Source organism: Pan paniscus, chromosome 6, assembly GCF_029289425.2.
Source record: "Pan paniscus chromosome 6, NHGRI_mPanPan1-v2.0_pri, whole genome shotgun sequence".
NCBI lineage: Eukaryota > Metazoa > Chordata > Mammalia > Primates > Hominidae > Pan > Pan paniscus.
The window spans coordinates 145409103-145431449 of NC_073255.2; the positions used below are offsets into that span (position 1 = coordinate 145409103).

The 22347-nt window shown below is 39.3% G+C and overlaps 2 protein-coding genes across 4 annotated transcripts; one reads left to right on the forward strand and one right to left on the reverse strand.

Annotated features, from left to right (window-relative positions):
• Nucleotides 1-3020: 3020 nt before the first annotated feature.
• On the reverse strand, nt 3021-10504 carry THAP5 (THAP domain containing 5). 3 transcript variants are annotated; one of them, XM_003811218.5, is made up of 3 exons: nt 10292-10504; nt 6629-6821; nt 3021-5902 (listed from the first exon to the last, which is right to left on the reverse strand). In XM_003811218.5, exons 1-3 carry the CDS (start codon nt 10369-10371, stop codon nt 4988-4990), a joined length of 1188 nt encoding a protein of 395 aa, XP_003811266.1. In that variant the 5' UTR covers nt 10372-10504; the 3' UTR covers nt 3021-4987. The 3 variants fall into 3 exon arrangements, with proteins under 3 accessions (XP_003811266.1, XP_034820712.1, XP_008961854.1); XM_034964821.3 differs by having other exon boundaries at nt 10201-10415; XM_008963606.4 differs by lacking the exon at nt 10292-10504 and having other exon boundaries at nt 6751-6821.
• On the forward strand, nt 10381-15199 carry DNAJB9 (DnaJ heat shock protein family (Hsp40) member B9). The gene is made up of 3 exons (XM_008963603.4): nt 10381-10904; nt 12517-12743; nt 13697-15199. The coding sequence occupies exons 2-3, from the start codon at nt 12527-12529 to the stop codon at nt 14149-14151; spliced, it is 672 nt and encodes a 223-aa protein (XP_008961851.1). The 5' UTR covers nt 10381-10904; nt 12517-12526; the 3' UTR covers nt 14152-15199.
• Nucleotides 15200-22347: the final 7148 nt, after the last annotated feature.

Below are 22347 nucleotides of genomic sequence, written 5' to 3' on the forward strand. Positions count from 1 at the left end.
CTCTGGGATGCAGGGCAGCCTGGAGGCCCTTGACATAGGGTGTGGGAGCTAGACGGAGTCAAAGACAGAATGAAAGTCTGAATAGGAATGTTTGCTTTAGAAAATGACTTCTTTCTAGCATGAAAATACGAGAGTGTTTTCTCTTATTAGACGAAGGTGTAGTCTCTATGGAGAGAGGAAATAAGTGAATACATTCACTAGTGATGCAGGAGAACAAAGGGTCACTGAATTTAATTAGACATTGCATACTATTCGTATACATGCCACAAATACCATTAAGAACCTGAACCTTGGAACCAAGCAACTGATGTGCTAACAGATTAATGATGTATTGTTCCTTCTCCTTAAGGTTTCTACGAAAGAGATTGTGAATGAAGTGAGATTACTGTTTGTATTAGTCCATTCTTACACTGCTATAAAGAAATACCTGAGACTGAGTAATTTATAAAGGAAAAGAGGTATAATTGGCTCACAGTTCTGCATGGCTAGGGAGGCCTCAGGAAACTTACAATCATGGCATAAGGGGAAGCTGGCACATTTTACATGGTGGCAGGAGAGGGAGAGAGTGAGCGAGAGTAGGTGGAAGAGCCCCTTATAAAAATCATCAGATCTTATGAGAACTCATGATCATGAGAACAGCATGGGGAAAACTGCCCCCATGATCCAATCAGCTCCCACCAGGTCCCTCCCTCAACACCTGGGGATTACAATTTGAGATGAAATTTAGGTGGGGACACAAAGCCAAACCATATCACTATTTTAGAGCTTCTTTTATTAAAACATTAAATATTTATAGTTTGATCTTAGTATCTTCAGGTTATTTCAGAATTGTTTGGGGATGTGAATAGCTCTAAATTTATTATGTTAAAACTATTTATTAGTTCATATTAGCTTTAAACCTACTCTCTTATAAGATTACATGTTGTCTTGTACAGTACTGCCTGGTTCTTACTTTCTCTGATGGCTTAGTAGGCCACTTCTTTAGTTACAAGCTCAAGGCAAGGCATGAAGGACCTTGTTTGCAAAGGAGAGAATGATGTACAAATGATGTCATTCTCATATAGTTCATATTTACAGCAGCACAGAACTAAAGCAGTTACCTGCTTGCTCACCCACAGCCTCTTTTTCAAAGGGAAACTGCTCCTTTTCAAGGCTTTACTGAGGTAGATGAGTCTGTTCTATATCATGTGACCCTTCCCCATCATATTCACTGGATGCAACTGCAGCCTATAAGACAGGACCCAAAGGATGCCAACTCACAGGTTTACTACAGACCCACTGGCTTAAAAATATATGCAAGGTCCAGTTGGATCCCTCTTTTGGAAATCTGGAATTTAAAAACCGAATGACTGAGCTAATTAACAGAGGAAGCTGAAGATTCATAATGTAGAGAAACTTAGGGGCCTATTTGTAAACTGAGATACAAGGTTTGGCTGGGAGAGAGAGTATGAAACAGATGCCATTCAGGAGGCAGTTGACATGAGGGAGCCTCTTTTCCAGATGTCTTCCAGAACCAATTACTATGGGGCACAACTGTACTGCAACTTTTTTCTTTTGTGAGAGGGTCTCACTCTGTTGCCCAGGCTGGCGTGCAGTGGTGCAGTCATGGCTCACTGCAGCCTTGACCTAGGCTCAAGAGATCCTCCCACTTCAGCCTCCTGAGTAGCTAGGACTAAAAGCACCGACTACCATGCCGAGCTAATTTTTAAATTTTTTGTAGAGATGGGATCTATGTTGCCCAGGCTGGTCTCAAACTCTTGGCCTCAGGTGATCCTCCTGCTTTGGGCCCCCAGAGCGTTGAGATTACAGGTGTGAGCCACTGTGCCTGCCTGTACTGCAACTTCTGTGTTTGGATTCCCGAGACCCTGGTTTGAGCCTTTCAGTTCTGTTCTTCCCTGTTTCCTTTCTTGAGCTGGATTGAGTTTCTGTTCCTTGCAACCAAAAGAACCCTAACTCAAATCCTCTCTTGCATTAAAGTGTTGCTTTGGTCACTGACTGAAACCTTAGGCATGTGCCATGGTAGTGATGAGAATGAAACACATTCTAAATTTGGAAACAACATACCATTTTTTTTTTTTTAAAGACACAGTCTCACTTTGGTGCCCAGGCTGGAATGCAGTGGCACGATCTCAGCCCATTGTAGGCTCTACCTCCTGAGCTCAAGCAATCCTCCCACCTCAGACTCCTGAGTAGCTGGGAATACAGGCACGCATCACCATGCCTGGCTAATTTTTTTTTTTTTTTCTAGAGACAGGGTTTCACCATGTTGGCTAGGCTAGTCTTTAACTCCAAAGTTCAAGCAATCTGTCTACCTGGGCCTCCCAAAGTGCTGGGGTAACAGGCATGAGCCACTGCAACTGGCAGGATGAGCTAATGATTGTTTTGATTTTCTAAATGAAGCATGTGATGAGATCCTCATCTTGGGCAAGCGGGAAGGAGAGGCAGGAAAGGAAGGGAGGAGTGAGAGACAGAATTTGAGTGTGGGGTTATGAACTTACTAGAAAAATACAGTAACACTGCTGGGCTCATCTGATTTGTGGTCATGAATTTATAATCAAGTCTGTCCAATCATGTGATTTTTTTCTGTTCTACCGGCTCTTCTGATGTAGGAAGAGAAAAGGCAAAGAGATATTTGAACTCAACCAGGAATGTAATTTAGGCAAGTGAGAACAATAGGCAACAGAGCAATGTTGTTCAAAGTTTTGCCAGAGAATGATTATTATGGTCCAGAAAGTCAGAGTAAGGATGGACGTGAATACAGAAAGGGTACTGTTTTTCAGATTTTGAAATATCTGCAGTACACTTAACAGCTGAGCATCCCCAATTCAAAAATCTGAAGACTGAAATGCCCTAGTGAGCATTTCCTTTGCGTGTCATGTTTGTTCTCAAGTTTCAGATTTTGGAGCATTTTGGATTTTCAGATAGTCAACTTTTACTTATAATTTATTAAAGAAATAAAGCTAGTTTAAATTTTTTCTGAGGAACCTGTAACTTTCAGAAAATTACTACAATGTACACTGTTGAAACTTAACATATCATTACTTTATTGTGACTCAAGATTATTTTCATCTGTATTATTTTAAATTAAGTATTTGCAAAATGCAACATGGGAATACTTCATAACACTGTAATAACTCTATCAATTATCTCCCCATAATTTATGCAAAAATTTTAAGTTTTTCCCCCATTGTCACCTAAGACATTTCTAATCTTTTATAATTAGTTGACTCACTTTCATATAGTACCAATTAATATTAGCCTAATGAAACTAAGTCAAATATGGCCAAAAATAATCATCATGCATTTACAAAACAATATTATTTGCCAGTCAGAGTCAACTTTTATTGAGCACCTCCTATATTCCAGAACCAAAAACATGTTTGTTCCTTACAAAATTCTCAAAGCCACCCTTTAAGGTAAGTAATAGTACGTTCTACTTAACAGATGAAAAAACTAAGAATCAGACTGATACAACTTCCTCAACATCATAGGCAGAAACATAATTATACTGACTGCCAATTTTAAGAAAACATCTATTTGTTACATTTGTATCATTACTACAAAATCTTTGCTTTTACAGTTTTCTTAAAATCATGTGAATATAAACGGTATTTTTATTTACATTACCATTACTTCTCTTTTCTAAGAGAAATTCTTTGTCTCCCTAAGATCATGACCACTTATGTATAATTTCTTGCTTATAAATTTTAATAAAATATACATAAGTGGGAATGTACAGTATTAAGTATTACTCTATTATTCTGGAATTTAACAATGAATAAGCACATATTTTAAAGGCCACACCTGCTAAGAAACAGATACAAACTGTAATTTCTAAAATATATTTAAAATTAACCTCATTAAAATTTTTGGTTTATAAGTTTAACTGTTTAAATACAGAAAGTTTAGCTTAGATGACTATGTATTTGATGGTTAGCCACATATAAGTTACCGAAATACATATTCTTTCAAGTTTGAAGTACCTCTCCTAAGAACTGGGCTAATGGGTGGTTCCTTAGTTTAGTTCAACTGGAATAAAATTATAAAAGTTCTATCTTGGCCAGGCACAGTGGTTAATGCCTGTAATCCCAGCACTTTGGGAGGCCAAGGTAGGTGGATCACCTGGGGTCAGGAGTTCGAGGCCAGCCCGGCCAACATGGTGAAACCCCATTTCTACTAAAAATACAAAAATAAGCTGGATGTGGTGGTGTGTGCCTGTAATCCCAGCTACTCGGGAAGCTGAGGCAGAAGAATCACTTGAACCCGGGAGGCAGAGGCTGCAGTGAGCCAAGATCAGGCCACTGCACTCCAGCCTGGGTTACAGAGTGAGACTCCATCTCAAAAAAAAAAAAAAAAAAAAGTTTATCTTCCTTTCTATTACAGATAATATAACTGTAATATGTAACTATAGCCAAAAGGTCAAAGACCACAGAATTCAATAAATACTGAAAATAATACATGGTTAATATCATCAAATTCTAGCCAACTTCTAGTATTAAGTATATATTATCTTACAGACAATGTGTTCTAATAGAAGTATCTTAATAAAAAGGGAAGGGACTATAAATAACCAGACAATTAGAAATCCAGTAAGTGCTTATTTTACAAATTAGGGACTGAGGCACAATCATAAGTAACTTGCCCAAGTCATATGCCAGTGGTAGAACCAGGACTGATTCCTAAACCTGACTTCTAGTCTGTGCTCTTTGAACACTTCTTTGTTTTCTCATGTTATAACTGAATGCTTCTATGTGCTAAATTTTAATTTGGAAAATTATCAAGTAATAAAACTGCTTTTCTCTCCAGCCCAACTCTCTGGTTTTTCTTAAATGAGTATTACAAGAATAGGATACAGTTCATAACTTTACAACACTCTCATAGGTTCATTAAGATGAGAACTTTATACAGGAAACAGTTCACTTTACATGTAGTTTGGTTTGGCTGGAAAAAGCTTATTTAACAGCCATAGTTTTAAAACCTAGTTATTCTATATCATAGTGACTTCATATGTTGTAAAATGGTTTTCTATAATCTTGACGTTTTCTTCAGATAGCCAGTTTTCCTGCTTTAGCTGCCTTATAAGAGCTTCCAAAGACTTCAATCTACCTAGAGTTTGTTGCTCTTTTAACTCTAGAAGAGTTATCTTTGAATGTAGCTTAGAGACTTTCTGCCAAAGATGTTCCTTATTTATATCTTGTCTGCAGTAAGAATGTTCGATTTGTAAAACTTCTGTCCCATAGTCTACACCCTTATACAAGGAGTCTTCAATGTCTGTGTCTTCCATTTCCGTGGTTTCTTTTTGTGCAGATATAAAAGAATTAACTGAGGGTTTAGAATTTTCAGCAGGTACAAAAATGGCAATAACAGATTCTTTATTTGTGTTTAATTCTTCAACTGTTTGATTAATTGTGCTGAATAAGAATGGATTTTCCTGTGCTGACTTTATTTCCATTGAATTACTTGTAAAGTTTGGATTAGCAAGATGACTGGTAGTTACTTCAAGAACTTCTTGAGTTTCCAAAGATTGATGAATACTTTCTGAATTTGAAGTTGTCAAAGTAATAGTTGTAGAATTTAGATTCTCAAAACATGTGTGAAAACCACCTCTACCTGTATCTTGGTTAACTGATGTTTCCAAGGTAGATTCTGGTTTCCCAGTATGTTGTTTAACTAGATTAAGAGTTAACATGTTATTTTGTATACTTCCTGTTTTGGGAGCTGGTGGCTTTACCAAGGAAGATGAATGAAGTAATTCTGGATGTTGATGGGGCACATCTGTGTTAACTATATTTTTCTTTGTCTCATTTAATACAAATGATTCTTCTGACTTGGCTTTTGGGCATACTTCTTTCTCATCTTCCAAGTTTTTCTTCTGGGATTTTTTTTTAGAAGGGTCTTTTCCCTAGAAAATAATATTTTCATGTTCTGAAAAAGATGACTTTTATTGGCTCATTATGCTAGTGCTATTTAATTATAATATTGAGTAGTACACTGGCCAAGCAAATTTATTTAGTTAAAAAAAAGTTCAGAGTATATATACCTTAAAGTATTTTCTAAAAAGCATTAATCCCATTCAATATACGGCAGAAACATTTCAGATCATTCAAAAGACTAGTATATTGGGAGGCCAAGGCAGGCAGATCAACTGAGGTCAGGAGTTCAAGACCAGCCTGGCTAACATGGTGAAACCCCCATCCCTACTAAAAATACAAAAATTAGCCGGGCATGGTGGCAGGCGCCTGTAATCCCAGCTACTCAGGAGGCTGAGGCAAGAGAATGGCTTGAACCCAGGAGGCAGAGGTTGCAGTGAGCTGAGATCGCACCACTGCACTCTAGCCAGGGTGACAGAATGAGACCTTGTCTCAAAAAAAAAAAAAAGTATAAAAAATAAAACTCATGAACTTGTGTTAATAACTTAATAATGTATATCTCTTGCTTCTCTTAAGCTGTGCTTCATGAGTTTAATTTTTTAAATTATCACTTTTAGTAAAAGCACAAATTAGTGCTCCCTTTTTTCCAAGTATCTGTTTACCCAAGTTATAGTTCCCTCTTACTCTCCCACCTGATCACCTGCCACCCTGAAATCTGCCACTCTGCTCAGCATTACCCCTCTCCCATACTGCAATACCTGATTGTCTTCAGGCAAAGAAAATATTGTTGGAACTGCAGTTTGTTTTAAATATCGAATACCCCATCTGATGTCAAGAGAGTCAGGAGTAAAATGGTCACTACATAGAAACTGGTATTTACTGGGAACCCATGAATCTCGCTTCATATTCTTTAACCACTTTTCCAGTCTTTCTTTGTCATGTAGAGGAAATCTGGAATTTAAAAAAAGAAGAAGAAAAAAGGGAAAACTTTGCTATATTTTTACAATTTTGCCAAATTCCAACCCTATATATCTGGGTAACCTATGCATCAAGTAAGTACTACAAGAGGAAGGCAACCATCCCTACCAAATAAGAGCATCTTCATGACAACTAGTACCATTATCATCTCTGCAGTAAGAGGCCTAAGATGTAAGGCATGTAGCCAAGGCTCTTATCTGATAAGAGCTGAACATAATTCAGAGTCCCTTCAAGTAAAATATATGTGTTCCTATAAAGGACAAAATCTATTTGTATTTTCTATGGATTATGTTCCATTTTTATATTGCTGTACAGTTTGCCTAGAACTAGAAAAAAGGTTTGTATAAATTATAAATTCCTATTCAAATGTATTTCATAATACCACCACATGTCAAATGGCTTGTTGTCTATAATTCAAGGCAGTATTAAGCTTTACAATCTTATTTATGTTAATATTTAAAAAATAAGATGTTATTTCAAACAAATGATTTAGCTGAAAGTACTGAAAATATTCTCTTTACTAGCATCATCTTTAATTCTATCTATAAGTAATCTAGTCTAATAGTACTACACTTCTATAACCAATGAACTGGGAACTCCAAATTTCAAGTTCTGAAGGAGAAACTGATAGAAGAAAAGAATGGAACATGTTAAAAGGGACAGTCTCAGATATTTTATATGAAACAAATCAAATACAAATGGCAAGACAGCGCTGTATACATTTTGTTCCTGTACCTGACAATAACCTGGATTTAAAGTTGGTGCTAACATTACAGTGTATGGCAGAATTTGATAGAAAATTTTTCCTATCAATCTGAAAAGGTTTGGGTCAAGGTATACAAAACAATATTTGAAAATGGTTTATATTCCATTTGGTACTTTTCCAAGAACACAGTCCAAGACACCACATAATTTCCTGTTTTTAAAAATAGTAACAATATAAGGTTTCTCATATAAAATGTAGCTGTTATACATTCCCTTCCCGCAATCCCAATCATTTAGCTTATGTTTTGTAGTAGCATCATTTTTTCCCCCTAAATTCTGATAACTTTTTAAGATGCCATGGAAAGTCTGGGTACTCTGTAAGATATAACTTTTAATCCTGATATCCTCATACGGAAAAAAATCAGATAAACTACCTTTGGAAATTCCAACCACAGAAGCAATATTAATCATGTTTTAAAAATATTTTAACTTTACAAATATTAGGTTGTAAGTATGACAAGCATAACCAGAAAAGGAATTTTAAAAGCAGACAAATTTTCTTTTAGAGGACCTGACTTCTTCTGGCCATTGGTAAATTCATTTCTTTTGTTACAACTGAAATGAGAATAGGCCTTTTACAATAATGCTTTTTACTGTAAATTCATGTATATGGATGCTGTTTGCAAATTATTTCCATTGTACCTATATGCTAAGTTATCAACTCATTAAAAAAAACTTTGTGAATATCCTTATTGTTTACTGGATTGTATTGCTTCAATAGGTAAATCTCTAAGAAATCTTGATCATGTTTCCTCAATAAATTATGTCTTTATATTGGTTCAATTCATTTGATAATTTTGTTTCATTGTCTTATGTAATTCCCCAAAAAGCATAAGATAATCACAGTACAAACTGGACACTATATTAACTGAATTCCCAAATTCATATACATTTAAACTACAGTTTGCTGTAGTGTTAACATGAGCAAATTCAATTCAAGTTTGACGCTACTGGAGAATAAAACTAATTCAATTTTTATTTTGTGGATTACACAGAAAATTTTTTAAAAACCCTAGAAATAATACGACTTTTACTAAATTCACATTTTCAGTGAAAAAAATCTTTACAATTCACTTGCATTATTTTTTCCTTCCTAAAAAGTTACTGTAAGGTCCACAAAGTTTAGTTAAAAATTTCAGTGTGGAGTTATACCCCATCTCCAATATCAAAGACCAAATAAATCTGGGAAATACGGGGTTAAATCAAGTTCAACATGATCTTTTGCTACAAACATTCTCAGAGAGAGAGCCATTAGTACAGTAGTATTTCCCTATAAACTGAAAGTGGATTAGATTGTTTTCCTCCCCCAAACATCTCTTTGCATCTTGAGGCTGGGCTTCAAGGGAGACAATCCTGGAAATATTGCCATGGATTGTGAATTACTCGGGGTTATCAGTTTTTTTTTCTTTTGAGACGGAGTTTCGCTCTTGTTGCTCAGGCTGTGGTGCAATGGTGTGATCTCGGCTCACCTCAACCTCCACCTCCCGGGTTCAAGCGATTCACCTGCCTCAGCCTCCCGAGCAGCTGAGATCACAGGCATGCGCCACCACGCGCGGCTAATTTTGTATTTTTAGTAGAGACGGGGTTTCTCCATGTTGGTCAGGCTGGTCTCAAACTGCCGACCTCAGGTGATCTGCCCGCCTCAGCCTCCCAAAGTGCTGGGATTACAGGCGTGAGCCACCGCGCCTGGTGGGGTTATCAATTTTTTTTTCCATTAATTAAAATACTGGAAAGCAGCCGAATCATTAATGAATAAGTCCTTCAGGTCTAAAGTAAAATGAGCACAAAACAACTGCTGAAAATCTGAACCAGGTTAGATCTAAATGAATTGTTTTTAAATACAAGAAAAAATGGAAATGCAGTATTTTAAATATGTTGCTTTTCATGTGTTATTAATCATGTGAGTACTATTAACATCTCCACGTTATAGATGAGATATGTGAGACACCAAAGCTTAAATACTTTCCAAGAGGTCATTAAGCTACAGAATAGTGGAACCAGGATCTAGCATTGAAGCCTGGACCCCTAATTATTATACGACACTGCTTGTCTGTACTTCTGAATAAAAATCAGTGCTTCAGTAGTTTGATGGAAATATATCGTGGCTCTAGTAATTCAGAGTAACAGAATAAAACCTTGTTCTCCGCAGAGTATCTACAGCCCTAAGCAGAAGACTAGTTTATAATTCTGGCTCTGACACTAAACTTTCAAGGTCGGTTACCTAATCATTCCGGGCCTCAGTTTCCTCAGGAGAAAAGTGGGATGAAATTATACCTATGCGACCTACCTCGCGGGGGGTGTAAATTAACTTTGCGTGCACCTTTCCACTTCGCAGGTTTCACGTATCTTAAATGGTGGTTAATGTTGTTCAATGAAATGAGATCACGTGAGGTGGGGAAAAGACTGAAAACCACAGAAGCCCGCGCAAAGTTTACTGTTTTAACTGTTAACACCCAAACAGGCTCCTGGGCCTCGCCACCAGCCCGCAGTCCTCGCGCAAGAAGGGCATTGCTAGCTAAACTGAACTAGCGCCTTCCCTCCGTCTTGCCGCGGGCGACGGGCCACGTACGGAGAGCTGAGGACTCACTGGCAGAGCGGACAGGAGACACCCAAGCCCAAAGGCCACAGGTCCAAGGCCTCACGGCGAGGCTGACGCTTCTGCTCCAGAAACAACTTACGGATAAAAACTCAGCTTCCGGTCTTTATTGTTTCGTCCCCGGCGGTTCTTACAACAAATCGCTGCGCAATAGCGGGGCATGACTCGGGTGAAGCCCCTGGAGACCGGGGCCGGCGACGGGTGCAGGGCGGCCCTCCTCACTGAGGATGCGCCACAGGTCCAGGCCTCTCGAGCCCCTGCGCCTGCGCTAGCATCTGCCGGGAAAGCCGCCTCGTCTGTCGACTCACTTCCGCCTCCTCCGGTTTAAGCACCGCCTTTTCGGGGGTCGAAGCCGGAAGTGGCGCACAGCCCTAGCAGCAACAACAGTTTTCCACGTGCGCGTAGGGCGCCGGGATCACGTGGGGAGGCAGAAGCCAATGGGGAAGCGTTTCGTGTAGGTCTTCTGAGGTGGTGGCGCCAGCGGCTACCTCCTGCCTGTGAGGAGCTGGCTGAGAGGGTACTGGGCGCCGGCGGGGAAGGAGGAGCGCTAGGTCGGTGTACTACCGAGATTAGGGCGCGTGCCAGCTCCGGGAGGCCGCGGTGAGGGGCCGGGCCCAAGCAGCCGACCCGAGCCGATCGTCAGGGTCGCCAGCGCCTCAGCTCTGTGGAGGAGCAGCAGTAGTCGGAGGGTGCAGGTGAGGGACGAGGCCGGGGTCGTGGGGAGGGGAGTTCGGAGGGTCCCCGTAGCCCAGGCCTGTCTTTGTGAGCTGACTTGGCCTCGGTGTCCGCCACGGTCGCCGCAGGGACAATGGGCTGCATGTTTTTGGCCGAGAGAATGGAAGAACGGAGAGAGCCGCATCACAGAATCGTGTTTTGGGTTGTGGCGCTGGCTTTCACGGGCGCCGGATTAGAGCCCGGGTCTCGGGCAGCTTCTGCGGCGGGGCCTGGGCGGGCAGGGAAAGTGCCAGTCGCCTTTAGGTGAAGGTTGGAGGGTCCAGCCCAGCCGCCCACCGAGGCTGGGCAATAAGGCACGGGCTGCGGGCTGGCGGGGCCGTCTTGGGGATGAGAAGTCTGTACAATACAAAACTAGTCTGCTAAAAAAAAAAATCATTAGATGTCCACCTTGAGACCGTGGAATAACGTCTGCTGAACCAGTGAGGCGCCTCCCTGTCAGTTTTAGACCCGCCCTTTGACTAGGGAGCAACCTGCAGTTGACGCAGCGTCCATGGGACACACTGTTGTGTTCCTTAAACCGAGAAGTGGTTCTTGATTCTTGGTACCCGTGACTACGAGTAACTCTCTGGAAATAAGTAATCTACCTGCCTGCTAATTACTCTCAGGAAAGGCCGCTGGAGAGGAAGCCGGGCAATTTCCTCAAACCGTAGTGTTTTTCGTCAGCCTTATTATGGCATTATAGGTTACTAAGGACTCTGGTGGTCCCGTATTCAAAAAACAGGATCCATCCCTTCGTTTTGAATCTCAAGTCATTGAATACATATTGTCAAGAATTCTAAGTTAACATTTCTTTAATGGTTTAAAGGTAAAAGAAATATTTTAACTACTGAGTTTGTAAAAGTAAGAATCTGCCTTAACCACAGTACAAACTATCAAAGTTCATTTTTCTGGCAGCTTTAGCAGAAATCTTAAATTCTGTTCATCATGAGTTTTAAACAATATTTAGCCATGCTTCCTGGTTAAACATTTGGGATCTTACATTTGGGAAAAAGACAACATTCTATTGTATTGTCAGTATTAGCATTGTGATATTAAGATTCTCTATTTGCAGTCCTTGGCTCACCTGCTGAAATGAAAGCTGAATTTTTGGAGCGAGATTAATACTAATTTAGATATACTGGGCTATTTACCTTGGTGCTCCACCTTTTTTTTTTAATGTTTTTTTTTTCTGTGAAGTTAAATACATTATTACTTTCAGGATATGAAGTCTTGAAGGGAAAGTTGGGATCTTATATTATTTGGTTTTCTTTTTTTTTCTTACAATGCTTGCATATGGTGAATCTTCAATATAAACTGGTTAAAAGTCAGTTATTGATAATTTTCTATCTCCTCTGTGTATGCCCAGAGTATTAGTAGACAGACAAAGCCAAGAATTATTTTTGTTCTCAATAAGGTTAAGCCAGTTTGAGAGTTATAAAACTAAAAGTGAAATTACATGTGGACAGGTAATAGATACTGTATGCTTACTATTTTGATACTGCATTAGGTTTACCTTGTGTTGGATTTCTTTTAAAAGAAAAAAGTTTTAAGATTAGCTCCATCCATAACATTTTTTTTTCTTTTCTGTTTTAGGATATTAGAAATGGCTACTCCCCAGTCAATTTTCATCTTCGCAATCTGCATTTTAATGATAACAGAATTAATTCTGGCCTCAAAAAGCTACTATGATATCTTAGGTGTGCCAAAATCGGCATCAGAGCGCCAAATCAAGAAGGCCTTTCACAAGTTGGCCATGAAGTACCACCCTGACAAAAATAAGAGCCCGGATGCTGAAGCAAAATTCAGAGAGATTGCAGAAGGTAAATAAATGACAATCTCTGAAGTGTCATGGGTATTAACTAGTAAGGAGAATGATAGCTAAGAAGTGTTTGTATTTGAAGGTTTTGTGGAGATGGGAGGTGGAGTGGGATTTATGTGTAAATATTGGGTGATTCTCTGAGATTATTTTCTTATCACAGGTGCTTTGATTCCTGAATAAATATATGAAAGAATAATAGATAATTTTATTGGTATACGTATCTAAAAATATTGAAAATCTATTCTATATTATTTATAAGATCACTGTTGCTTCTATGACAAAAAAGAATTTTAGGTACCCAAAATTCTTATCAACTAACTTACAAAACAGAATATTTTACATTTTAAACATTAAAGACTTAAAAATTAAACTAGACTCTAAAGTGCTTTATTCACTTGATCTGCTTTTCAAAGCCATATTTGTCTTCAAAGAAAAAATTGAAACAAATTTTGACTTCAGACTAGCTCTAAAACAAATTGCACCTGCTGAGCATTCAGTAATTATTGTTGGATGGAGGTAACTGAGTAGGGAGTTAGAATTAAACAGTTCACTTTAGTAAGGAGGTGCAAAATCTTAATTCCTATTAATTGGTTATAGTTGATGGTTTAATTTTTTAATACAGTTAATGATTTCACACGAATAATATGAAGATTAAAGAACTCTGATTGTTGCCCACGTTTATTTGTAGTAATGGTAACATTTAATAACTTTATTGAGTATTACAGATGGCATTGTGCCAACTGCTGATAATACAGCAGTTAATAAGACAGTTTCTGCCTGATTTTATAATTTTGATTAACTTGATGCTTATATTTGTAGTGTTTTGCTTTTATTTCTGATGCGAAATTCTTCCCTAAAATAATAGTATTCAGTTCACTTGCTTGAAGAGATTTGAATATATGTAATTTTGAATATTTTACCTTCAGTTACTAAAAATATTTTTGTCACTTTCAGCATATGAAACACTCTCAGATGCTAATAGACGAAAAGAGTATGATACACTTGGACACAGTGCTTTTACTAGTGGTAAAGGACAAAGAGGTAGTGGAAATTCTTTTGAGCAGTCATTTAACTTCAATTTTGATGACTTATTTAAAGACTTTGGCTTTTTTGGTCAAAACCAAAACACTGGATCCAAGAAGCGTTTTGAAAATCATTTCCAGACACGCCAGGATGGTGGTTCCAGTAGACAAAGGCATCATTTCCAAGAATTTTCTTTTGGAGGTGGATTATTTGATGACATGTTTGAAGATATGGAGAAAATGTTTTCTTTTAGTGGTTTTGACTCTACCAATCAGCATACAGTACAGACTGAAAATAGATTTCATGGATCTAGCAAGCACTGCAGGACTGTCACTCAACGAAGAGGAAATATGGTTACTACATACACTGACTGTTCAGGACAGTAGTTCTTATTCTATTCTCACTAAATCCAACTGGTTGACTCTTCCTCATTATCTTTGATGCTAAACAATTTTCTGTGAACTATTTTGACAAGTGCATGATTTCACTTTAAACAATTTGATATAGCTATTAAATATATTTAAGGGGTTTTTTTTTTTTGACAAATTCAACATTCAACGAGTAGACAAAATGCTAATTATTTCCCTGATTAGGAAAGTTTCTTTAAAAAACACGTAATTTTGCCTAGTGCTTTTTCTCTACCTGCCCTTGGGCTCACTAATATCACCAGTATTATTACCAAGAAAATATTGAGCTTACCTGATTAAACTTTAAAAGTTAATTGTAGATTTAAATTGTGTGAACCTAATCATTTTTGCAGTGAAACCTTTACTAATTCAAAGTTGCATGTTCTGTGACATCTGTGACTTGCGTTGCAGAGTGTACATGAAACTGTATAATTGAGTCATTCAGTAAAGGAGAACAGTATCTTGGTTAATTGCTACTGAAAGGTTGAGAAAGGAATGGTTTGATATTTACCACAGCACTGTGCCTTTCTACAGTAGAACTGGGGTAAAGGAAATGGTTTTATTGCCCGTAGTCATTTAGGCTGGAAAAAAGTTGAAAACTTAACGAAATATTGCCAAGAGATTGTTATGTGTTTGGTTCCAGGCTAAAAATGATTTTGTAGTGTTGAAATCATAGCTACTTACATAGCTTTTTCATATTTCTTTCTTAGTTGTTGGCACTCTTAGGTCTTAGTATGGATTTATGTGTTTGTGTGTGTAGTTTATCCTCTCTCTCATCTTTATCTAGAGATTGACTGATACCTCATTCTGTTTGTAAAACCAGCCAGTAATTTCTGTGCAACCTTACTATGTGCAATATTTTTAAATCCTGAGAAATGTGTGCTTTTGTTTTCGGTTAGACTTATTTCTTTAGTTCTGCACTTTTCCACATTATACTCCATATGAGTATTAATCCTATGGATACATATTAAAACAAGTGTCTCATACAACATTGTATGTGAGAGAAATATAAATATTTACAACCTGATATTCGTTGTTGTTTTATTGTTAAAAGTTTATTATGCAACTCTGGAGGTATAGAGGGCATATAAGCTATGGGACATATGCTGATCACAGGCTATATTCATGAAGTTACTTTTGACCAACCTGAAAACTGATAGGATTTTGTTTGTCATTTGGTAATTTCTACTGCATTCTTACCATCCTTCTCTCACAAATTTTGATAGCTTGAAGATCTTTTTAATTATAATTTTGTTGTATTTGTTTCCTAGGAGCAAGTGTTCTTGCTGCCAGTTCTTTCCTCTTTAGGCGTGATTGAGAAAAAGCAGAAACTTTACATAAAGCTGTATTTCTTAATCATCTTTAATTTGAAACTTAAGAAAATGAATTTATTCTGTTATATTTATGTAACTTATTTCCTGGAAGTTATATCTACTAGTTTTGTTTGATAATAATAAAATTAGCTATACCTTGAATTTTGGGCTGAGGATTATCTGTAGCCTATTTTTAAAAAAATCAAGTTTTGAGACATTCCAGTAATATATAAAGCAGAAGAGTGTGGCTTGGGAGATAAATCAGAAAAACCACAATCAGGATGTCCTGGAGAAGCTTTAAGGATTGGATTTGGGTGAGGGTGCAGAATTCATTCATATTAATTTATTGAAGAACTGCATTGGAAAGCTCTGCTCTTTGCTACTCCCTCCAGGTAAACAGTTGTTAACAAAAGTAACTTTTTCCTCAGGCAAGGGACTAAACAAGTCTTGAAAGAATGGGGTTATTTGGGGGAAGACTTACCCATTGAGGGTATTAGGGTGTGAGGTGAAGGCAGAGTAAAGGTGAAGTGAATTTTCACTTGAAGGTCAAGGGGGTGCTGGTGAGAAATGGCAGCACTCCCAGAGTAAAGCCTCCTTATGTTGGCTTGGTGGGAAACAATTTCTCTGCATGCAGACCACATACTCACCTGTGGGTACCTGCTGGTTAAAAAACCCTGACAATTTAGCCGGGTGTGATGACATGCACCCATAATCCCAGATACTCTGGAAGCTGAGGTGGGAGGAGTTGAAGGCTGCAGTGAGCTATGATTGGCCACTGCCTGACAATTTACTGAGAACCATCGCTTCTATTCAAAAAGGAGGTCTAATGCAGACACAACTGCTGAAGAAACTGCTTTTCTCAGCTATCTGTGCAATTTGATCAAATCCTTCATAAACACATACTGATGTCCAAAGAATGTCAGACATTTAAGGAAAACTGACAGCTAGGAAAAGAAGCCCCAATGATTAGCCCTGACAATGTAATTCAGAGATTGAATTTAAGATTCTAGTATCAGATTTTTTTAATAGAATATTGCATCAACAGATAAGGACAGTTCTTGTCTTAACCTGCTTACTTCAGGATTTCTTTAATGATGGTGTCAGAACAGATGAAGTAATGTGAACTTACATTTGGTTTACATTTACATCTAACAACCAAAGTCAATGGGAGGTAACAGATGTGTGGTACATGTGTTTCCTACCATGCAGGCCTACTTTTTCCTTTGAAATTCATATTCTTCCTCATATCTCAACTTTGTTACTCAACTCCCTCGCAAACTTCTCTCCAGAGGTTGCCCTAATGTGGAGCTACCTAAATTTATTGTGCAGTTCTTTTTACTGTTACTCATTATGATACACCATAACTGGTGAGCAGGATGGTGGGGGTGATTACATTCTTATGGAAAAAGACAAGCAATAACCATATGAATAAATTATAAACTGATAAAGTATGGAAAAAGAAAATGTAGCACAGGAGAGGAGAATTGTGAGGGCAGGCAGGTTGAGGATGTGTTGCAATTTTTGACAGGATTGTCAGTGTTGGCCTCATTGAGAAGGTAAATTTGAGCAGATGCTTGAAGGGAATTGTTTGTACCGAAGGTGGAAGCATATGTGGGAAGTTGTAGGAATGGCAAAGAAGTGCGCATAACTGGAGGCCAGTGAGCAAACCAGAGTAGAAGGAGATGAATTCATAGATAAGAGGGGTTGAAAGCAGCCCTACAGATCACCTAGGGCCTTGCCAACCTTTGTAAAGGATTTGATTTTGGAATGTGATATGGTGGCTGAGCTTGGAGCAGATAAATGACTTGATCTTTAAGTCATTTTAAAAGGGTCACTCCACCTGCTTTGTTCAGAATAGACAGAGGGGCAATGGTGGAACAAGGAGAGAGTTTGGAGGCTATTTCAGTATTCTAGGATGAGAAATTGTTGCAGCTTGTGCATCGCATGAGGGTGGCAGCAGTGGAAGTGGTAGGAAGTGGTTGGATTCCAGATGTATTCTCCAAGTACAGCTACCAGGATTTGCTTATGGATTAGATGTAGGTGTGAAAGACAGAGGAGAAAACTGATTCTAAGCTTCATGTTCTGAGTAACTGGAAATACAGAGTTGCCTTTAAGATGGGAGAGGCTGCAGAAAGAAGACATTTAGGAGGAAAAATCAGAAGTTCAGCTTAGATATATCAAATTTGAGATGATGAGTAAATGGGTGGAGATATGTCTGAAGTTTGGGAGAGAGAGTGAAGCTGGAAATATACATTTTGGGATTGTCAAAACATGTGATACTTAAAACTTTGAGAGTAGATGAAATTACTGAGGGAATGTGTAGAGATATAAAGAGCAATTGAATTACTGAGTCCCCTGGTACTCTAAAAATACAAAAAGAAGATGAGGAGCCTACACAGGCATCTGATAAGCAGCAGCCAGTGAGTAACGAGTTCTGTGTCTTGGAAGGAAGTGAAATAAATATATCAAGAAGTAGAAAGCGGCCGGGCATGGTGACTCACGCCTGTAAACCTAGGACTTTGGGAGGCCGAGGCAGGTGGATTGCTTGAGGTCAGGAGTTTGAGACCAGCTTGGCCAACATGATGAAACCCTGCCTCTACTAAAAATACAAAAATTAGCCAGGTGTGGTGGCAGGTGCCTGTAATCCCAGCTACTTGAGAGGCTGAGGCAGGAGAATCACCGGAATCCAGGAGGTGGAGGTTGCGATGAGTTGAGATCATGCCACTGCACTCGAGCCTGGATGACAAAGTGAGACTCTATCTCAAGAAAAAAAAAAAGAATAGAAAGAAGTAGAAAGTGATCAACTTTGTAAAATACTGCCACTAAATCCAGTAAGATGATGACTGAGAACTAACCATTGTTGTTTTTAGCAATACTGATATAAAAAATGACCTGGATGCCAATTTCTATCAAGTTTTAGGGGTGAGCCTGATTGAAGCAGGTTTAAAACAGAATGGCAGCAAGATTAAGTGCTCTTAAATCATTTGACAAAACATTCGTGGACATAATTTTTATCATGGACTTTTTAGTAGAGTATCAGCTATGATTCAATCCATGTAGCAACAGCTTATTCTTCAGAATGATGTTCTGCAGGAGTAAGAAGTATGCTATGAAAAAAAAAATGATGTTTAAATAGATTTGTGAAATCTGGGTTGGGATTCAAACCTTGCTAAATATGTTTCTTTTTAGGTGAGTGCTAGGGTCTGAATGGTTATGCCCTCCCCATATTCCTATAGTATTAGTAGATAGGGCCTTTGGGTAATTAGGTCAGGAGGCAGAATTCTCATGAATGGGATTAGTGCCCTTGTAAAAAGGGCCCAAGGGAGATCACTCATTTTTTTCTACATGTGAGGTTAGAGAAGATCTATGAGGAAGAGGGCTGTCACCAGACAGTCAATCTGCTAGTGCCTTCATCTTAGACTTCTTAGCCCCTAGAACTGTGAGAAATAAAGTTCTGTTTTTTATAAGCCACGCAGTCTATGGCATCTTGTTATGCAAGTCTGAACAGACTGAGACAGTGAGCTGCTCAGAATTCTCAACATACTAATCTATGTTGTGAATCTTTGGTAGAGATACCAAATATTGTTTGCCCAATTTATTGGACCATGGAAACATTTTTACTAAGTACCCTTAACCATATCCAAGTGTGCCACAGTAAAAGTTTGGTAAATACTGGCCTAAATAAAAGTGAAAAAAAATCATATAATAAACCTTTGGAACATGTGCATGAACACATACCAAAGCAAGGATGATAGCATATATTATGTTGGTACTTGTGTTGCATTATTAAAAAAAAAAGTATTTGAATTTACTATGATTGAAAAAGATTATCCTATCAGAGCCCATTATGATGGGCTTTAGCCTACATTTCATCAACAAACTTGTCTTCTTTTGATCACTGTTGTAGCTACTTGAATAATATTTTTCCTCAGGAGTATTTTATACCTACAATAGCCATTATCAAGCAAATTATAAGAGGACAATTATGTAAATGAAAACTCCTTTATTATTCTCCCAAGAAAATAAAGCTAATAATTTTTGTTGTTATAGTTTTACAACAAGACAGTATTTGCAGACAGAAAAATCAAACTGTGACTATTAAGATAAATGGGAAATCATCTTATAGTCTACTAGGGTTTGGATGTTTGTCCACTCTAAACCTCATGCTGAAATTTGATCCCCAGTGTTGGAAGTGGGGCCTAATGAGAAATGTTAGGGTCATAGGGGTAGATCCCTCACAAATAGTTTAATGCCCTTTCTCAGGAGTGAGTTCTTTATTAGTTCCCACAAGAGATAGTTGTTAAAAAGAGCCTGACACCTCCCCTGTTTCTCTCCCTTGGTTCCTCTCTCGTCATGTGATCTCTGTATACGCTGGTTCCCCTTTGCCTTCTGCCATGAGTGGAAGCAGTCTGAGGCCCTCACCAGAAGCAGATGCTGGAGCCATGATGCACAGCCTCAGAAGTGTAAGCCAAATAAACCTCTTTTCTTTAGAAATTACCCAGCCGCAAGTATGTCTTTATAGCTACACAAAACAAACCAAGACAGTCTAATCCTTTTGGTGGCGGCAGTGGCCCATCTGGAACAGCTGCTGAAGGAACGCCAGTTGCAGTGGAGGAGGCGAAGCTGGGCTGTGCGCTCCATGGAGACTGCAGGAGCCGGGAACAGGTGGGAGCCCTCTGCTCCCAGGCACACCTGCAGCCACCCTGTGCTCTTAGGGTGCCTGGGAAGACCCCTCCCTCTGCAGGCTTGGAAGTGCTTGCTCCCATTCCGTGGACTCCCTGCTCCCAGTGCCTGCTCCAATTTTGGACCAAAGTTGAGGCCCAGCCCACGTGCTGTCGCAACTTGGCCAGGTGTGCATGTGCTTGGGGTGGCACTGACACACCAGCTTCCTGCTGCCTCAGTCCTCACTGGACTTTGGGTGCCAATAAGCATGGGAGGGAGGCTGAGGTGGGGCTGAGGGTGGCTCAGCATGGGCCTGCAGGTGCTCCTCAGCATGGACAGCCATGGTGCTGTGGCCAGCATGTTGATGATGGCAAGAGGAAGACAGGTTCCTGGCAGGAACGGGCCAGTCCGCAGTGAAACCTCTCCTTCAAGCCAGAAACAGTGTGAAGCCTGGGGGCTGGACTGCCAGTTCCAGGTGTAGTCTGCCTCCTGAAGTGAGAACTTATGGTGCTTTTTCCAGACCCCCTCCATGGCTAACCATGGACTAATCAGCACATGCTTCCTCCCTTTTGAGCCCACAAAAATCCCAGATTCAGCCAGACTTACACAGATGTGGGGACTACCAGTTGCAGGAAGGAGCTACCTACTTTGGGTCTCCTTAACTTGTAGGGACTACCTGCCTGTGGAAAGGAGCTACCCACTTTGGGTTCCCTGAGAGCTGTTCTGTTGCTCAATGAAGGTCCTCTCTGCCTTGGTCACCCTCCAGTTGTCTGCATACCTCATTCTTCTTGGACATGGGACAGGAACTCCAGATCCACCAAATGGCGGGACTGAAAGAGCCATAACACAAACAGGGCCGAAACACACAGCCTCCCATTTGCCATGTTGTGGGAGATGAAGAGAGAAGAGCTGTACCCTTTGGGGAGCCCAGACCTAGGGGCTCCCTAAGCCAGGGCTGTGACACCCTCTTTGGGGCTCTATAGTTCCTGGTGTCTCCAAGCTTCTGGGTGCCACTGTGTTCCCCTTGTCCAGACGTGAGTGCCTGCAGCAGAAGTTGCGTGTGGTACATCTGGTCCAGCTGTAGCCTTGCACAGAGCTGGCACCTGTGCCGGCACCTGGAGCTGTCCACCCCACCACAGCAGCTGGCATGCCTGGCTGTGTGCAGTGGCTGGACCCTATGCTCACTCACTCACACACCCCTCACCATGCTGCACCTGGCTTGCCCTTGACTCATTTGGGATCTGGGCCAGTAGCACGAGCTGAGCACTGTCTCCATGGCCAAGTGGGCAGAATGACCCCAGTGGGTGTGAGCAATACTCAGGCAGAAGGGGCTGCCGGCCACAGAGGTTTCCAGCTGGCAAAATGACACCCCAAGGATCCCGTAACACTTTTACTCTACCTCTATACATATTTTGGTGAAATATCCTTTGGTTGTGCAAAATAATGTGTGAACAGAAACAGATTAAAATACTAATATAAATGAATAGTTAATTACAGAGTCTTGCTGGAATCAACAAATTTTTTTACTTTGCATATATGCATAAATGAAAAATTACTCATCTTGTACTCCATGTACACTTTTATAATAAAGTTTCCAGTAAGTGCCTACAAAATGGTCTCATGTCGTGGGAGAACCCAAAGGATTCACCAAAAAATAAATCATTAAAAAAGGAAAAGAAATGAAAAACAACAAATCTAGAAAAGCAATGTATAGAGTTTTGTTGGGAAGAGTTGCAAAGAAATGAGCAGTATTTGGTGGGGTAGTGGGGTCAAAAGAAGTTTCCTTACTAAGCAGTAATAATTAGTTTAACATATTTATGAAAAATAATATCAGGTGCTGAAATGATGGAGCAATGTCTTCAAAGATCTGAGGGGAAAGTGCTTTTGAACTGAGGCCTAAATGGACACATTATTAATAGAGGATGAGACCAAATGAATGCATTTTGAAAATGTAAGAACTGAAAGATTACCACCCACATACCCTTTATGAAAAAAACCTGGCTTTTATTCTACATGGCAATGTACAAAAAAAGGAACAATATTGAGGACAAGAGATGATGGCAGCTGAGTTATACACCCTCAGGAGAAAATAAAACTAGAAGGAAATTGAAAGTATATATTAGAATTTGACACTTGGAAGTTTCTTTTGGGAAACAAGAAATATTTTGTTTCATGGATCTAGTTGCTCAATTTACAATGA

What these genes read in the sequence shown, in the direction of transcription:
- THAP5 (XM_003811218.5), bottom strand. Translation starts at nt 10,371, where the DNA reads ATGCCCCGCTATTGCGCAGCGATTTGTTGTAAGAACCGCCGGGGACGA. An exon ending in CGGAAGCTGAGTTTTTATCC is followed by an intron (nt 6,822 to 10,291) that starts GTAAGTTGTTTC and finishes TTTAAATTCCAG; the next exon opens with ATTTCCTCTACATGACAAAG. An exon ending in CTTTGCCTGAAGACAATCAG is followed by an intron (nt 5,903 to 6,628) that starts GTATTGCAGTAT and finishes ATTATTTTCTAG; the next exon opens with GGAAAAGACCCTTCTAAAAA.
- DNAJB9 (XM_008963603.4), top strand. Translation starts at nt 12,527, where the DNA reads ATGGCTACTCCCCAGTCAATTTTCATCTTCGCAATCTGCATTTTAATG. An exon ending in ATTCAGAGAGATTGCAGAAG is followed by an intron (nt 12,744 to 13,696) that starts GTAAATAAATGA and finishes TGTCACTTTCAG; the next exon opens with CATATGAAACACTCTCAGAT.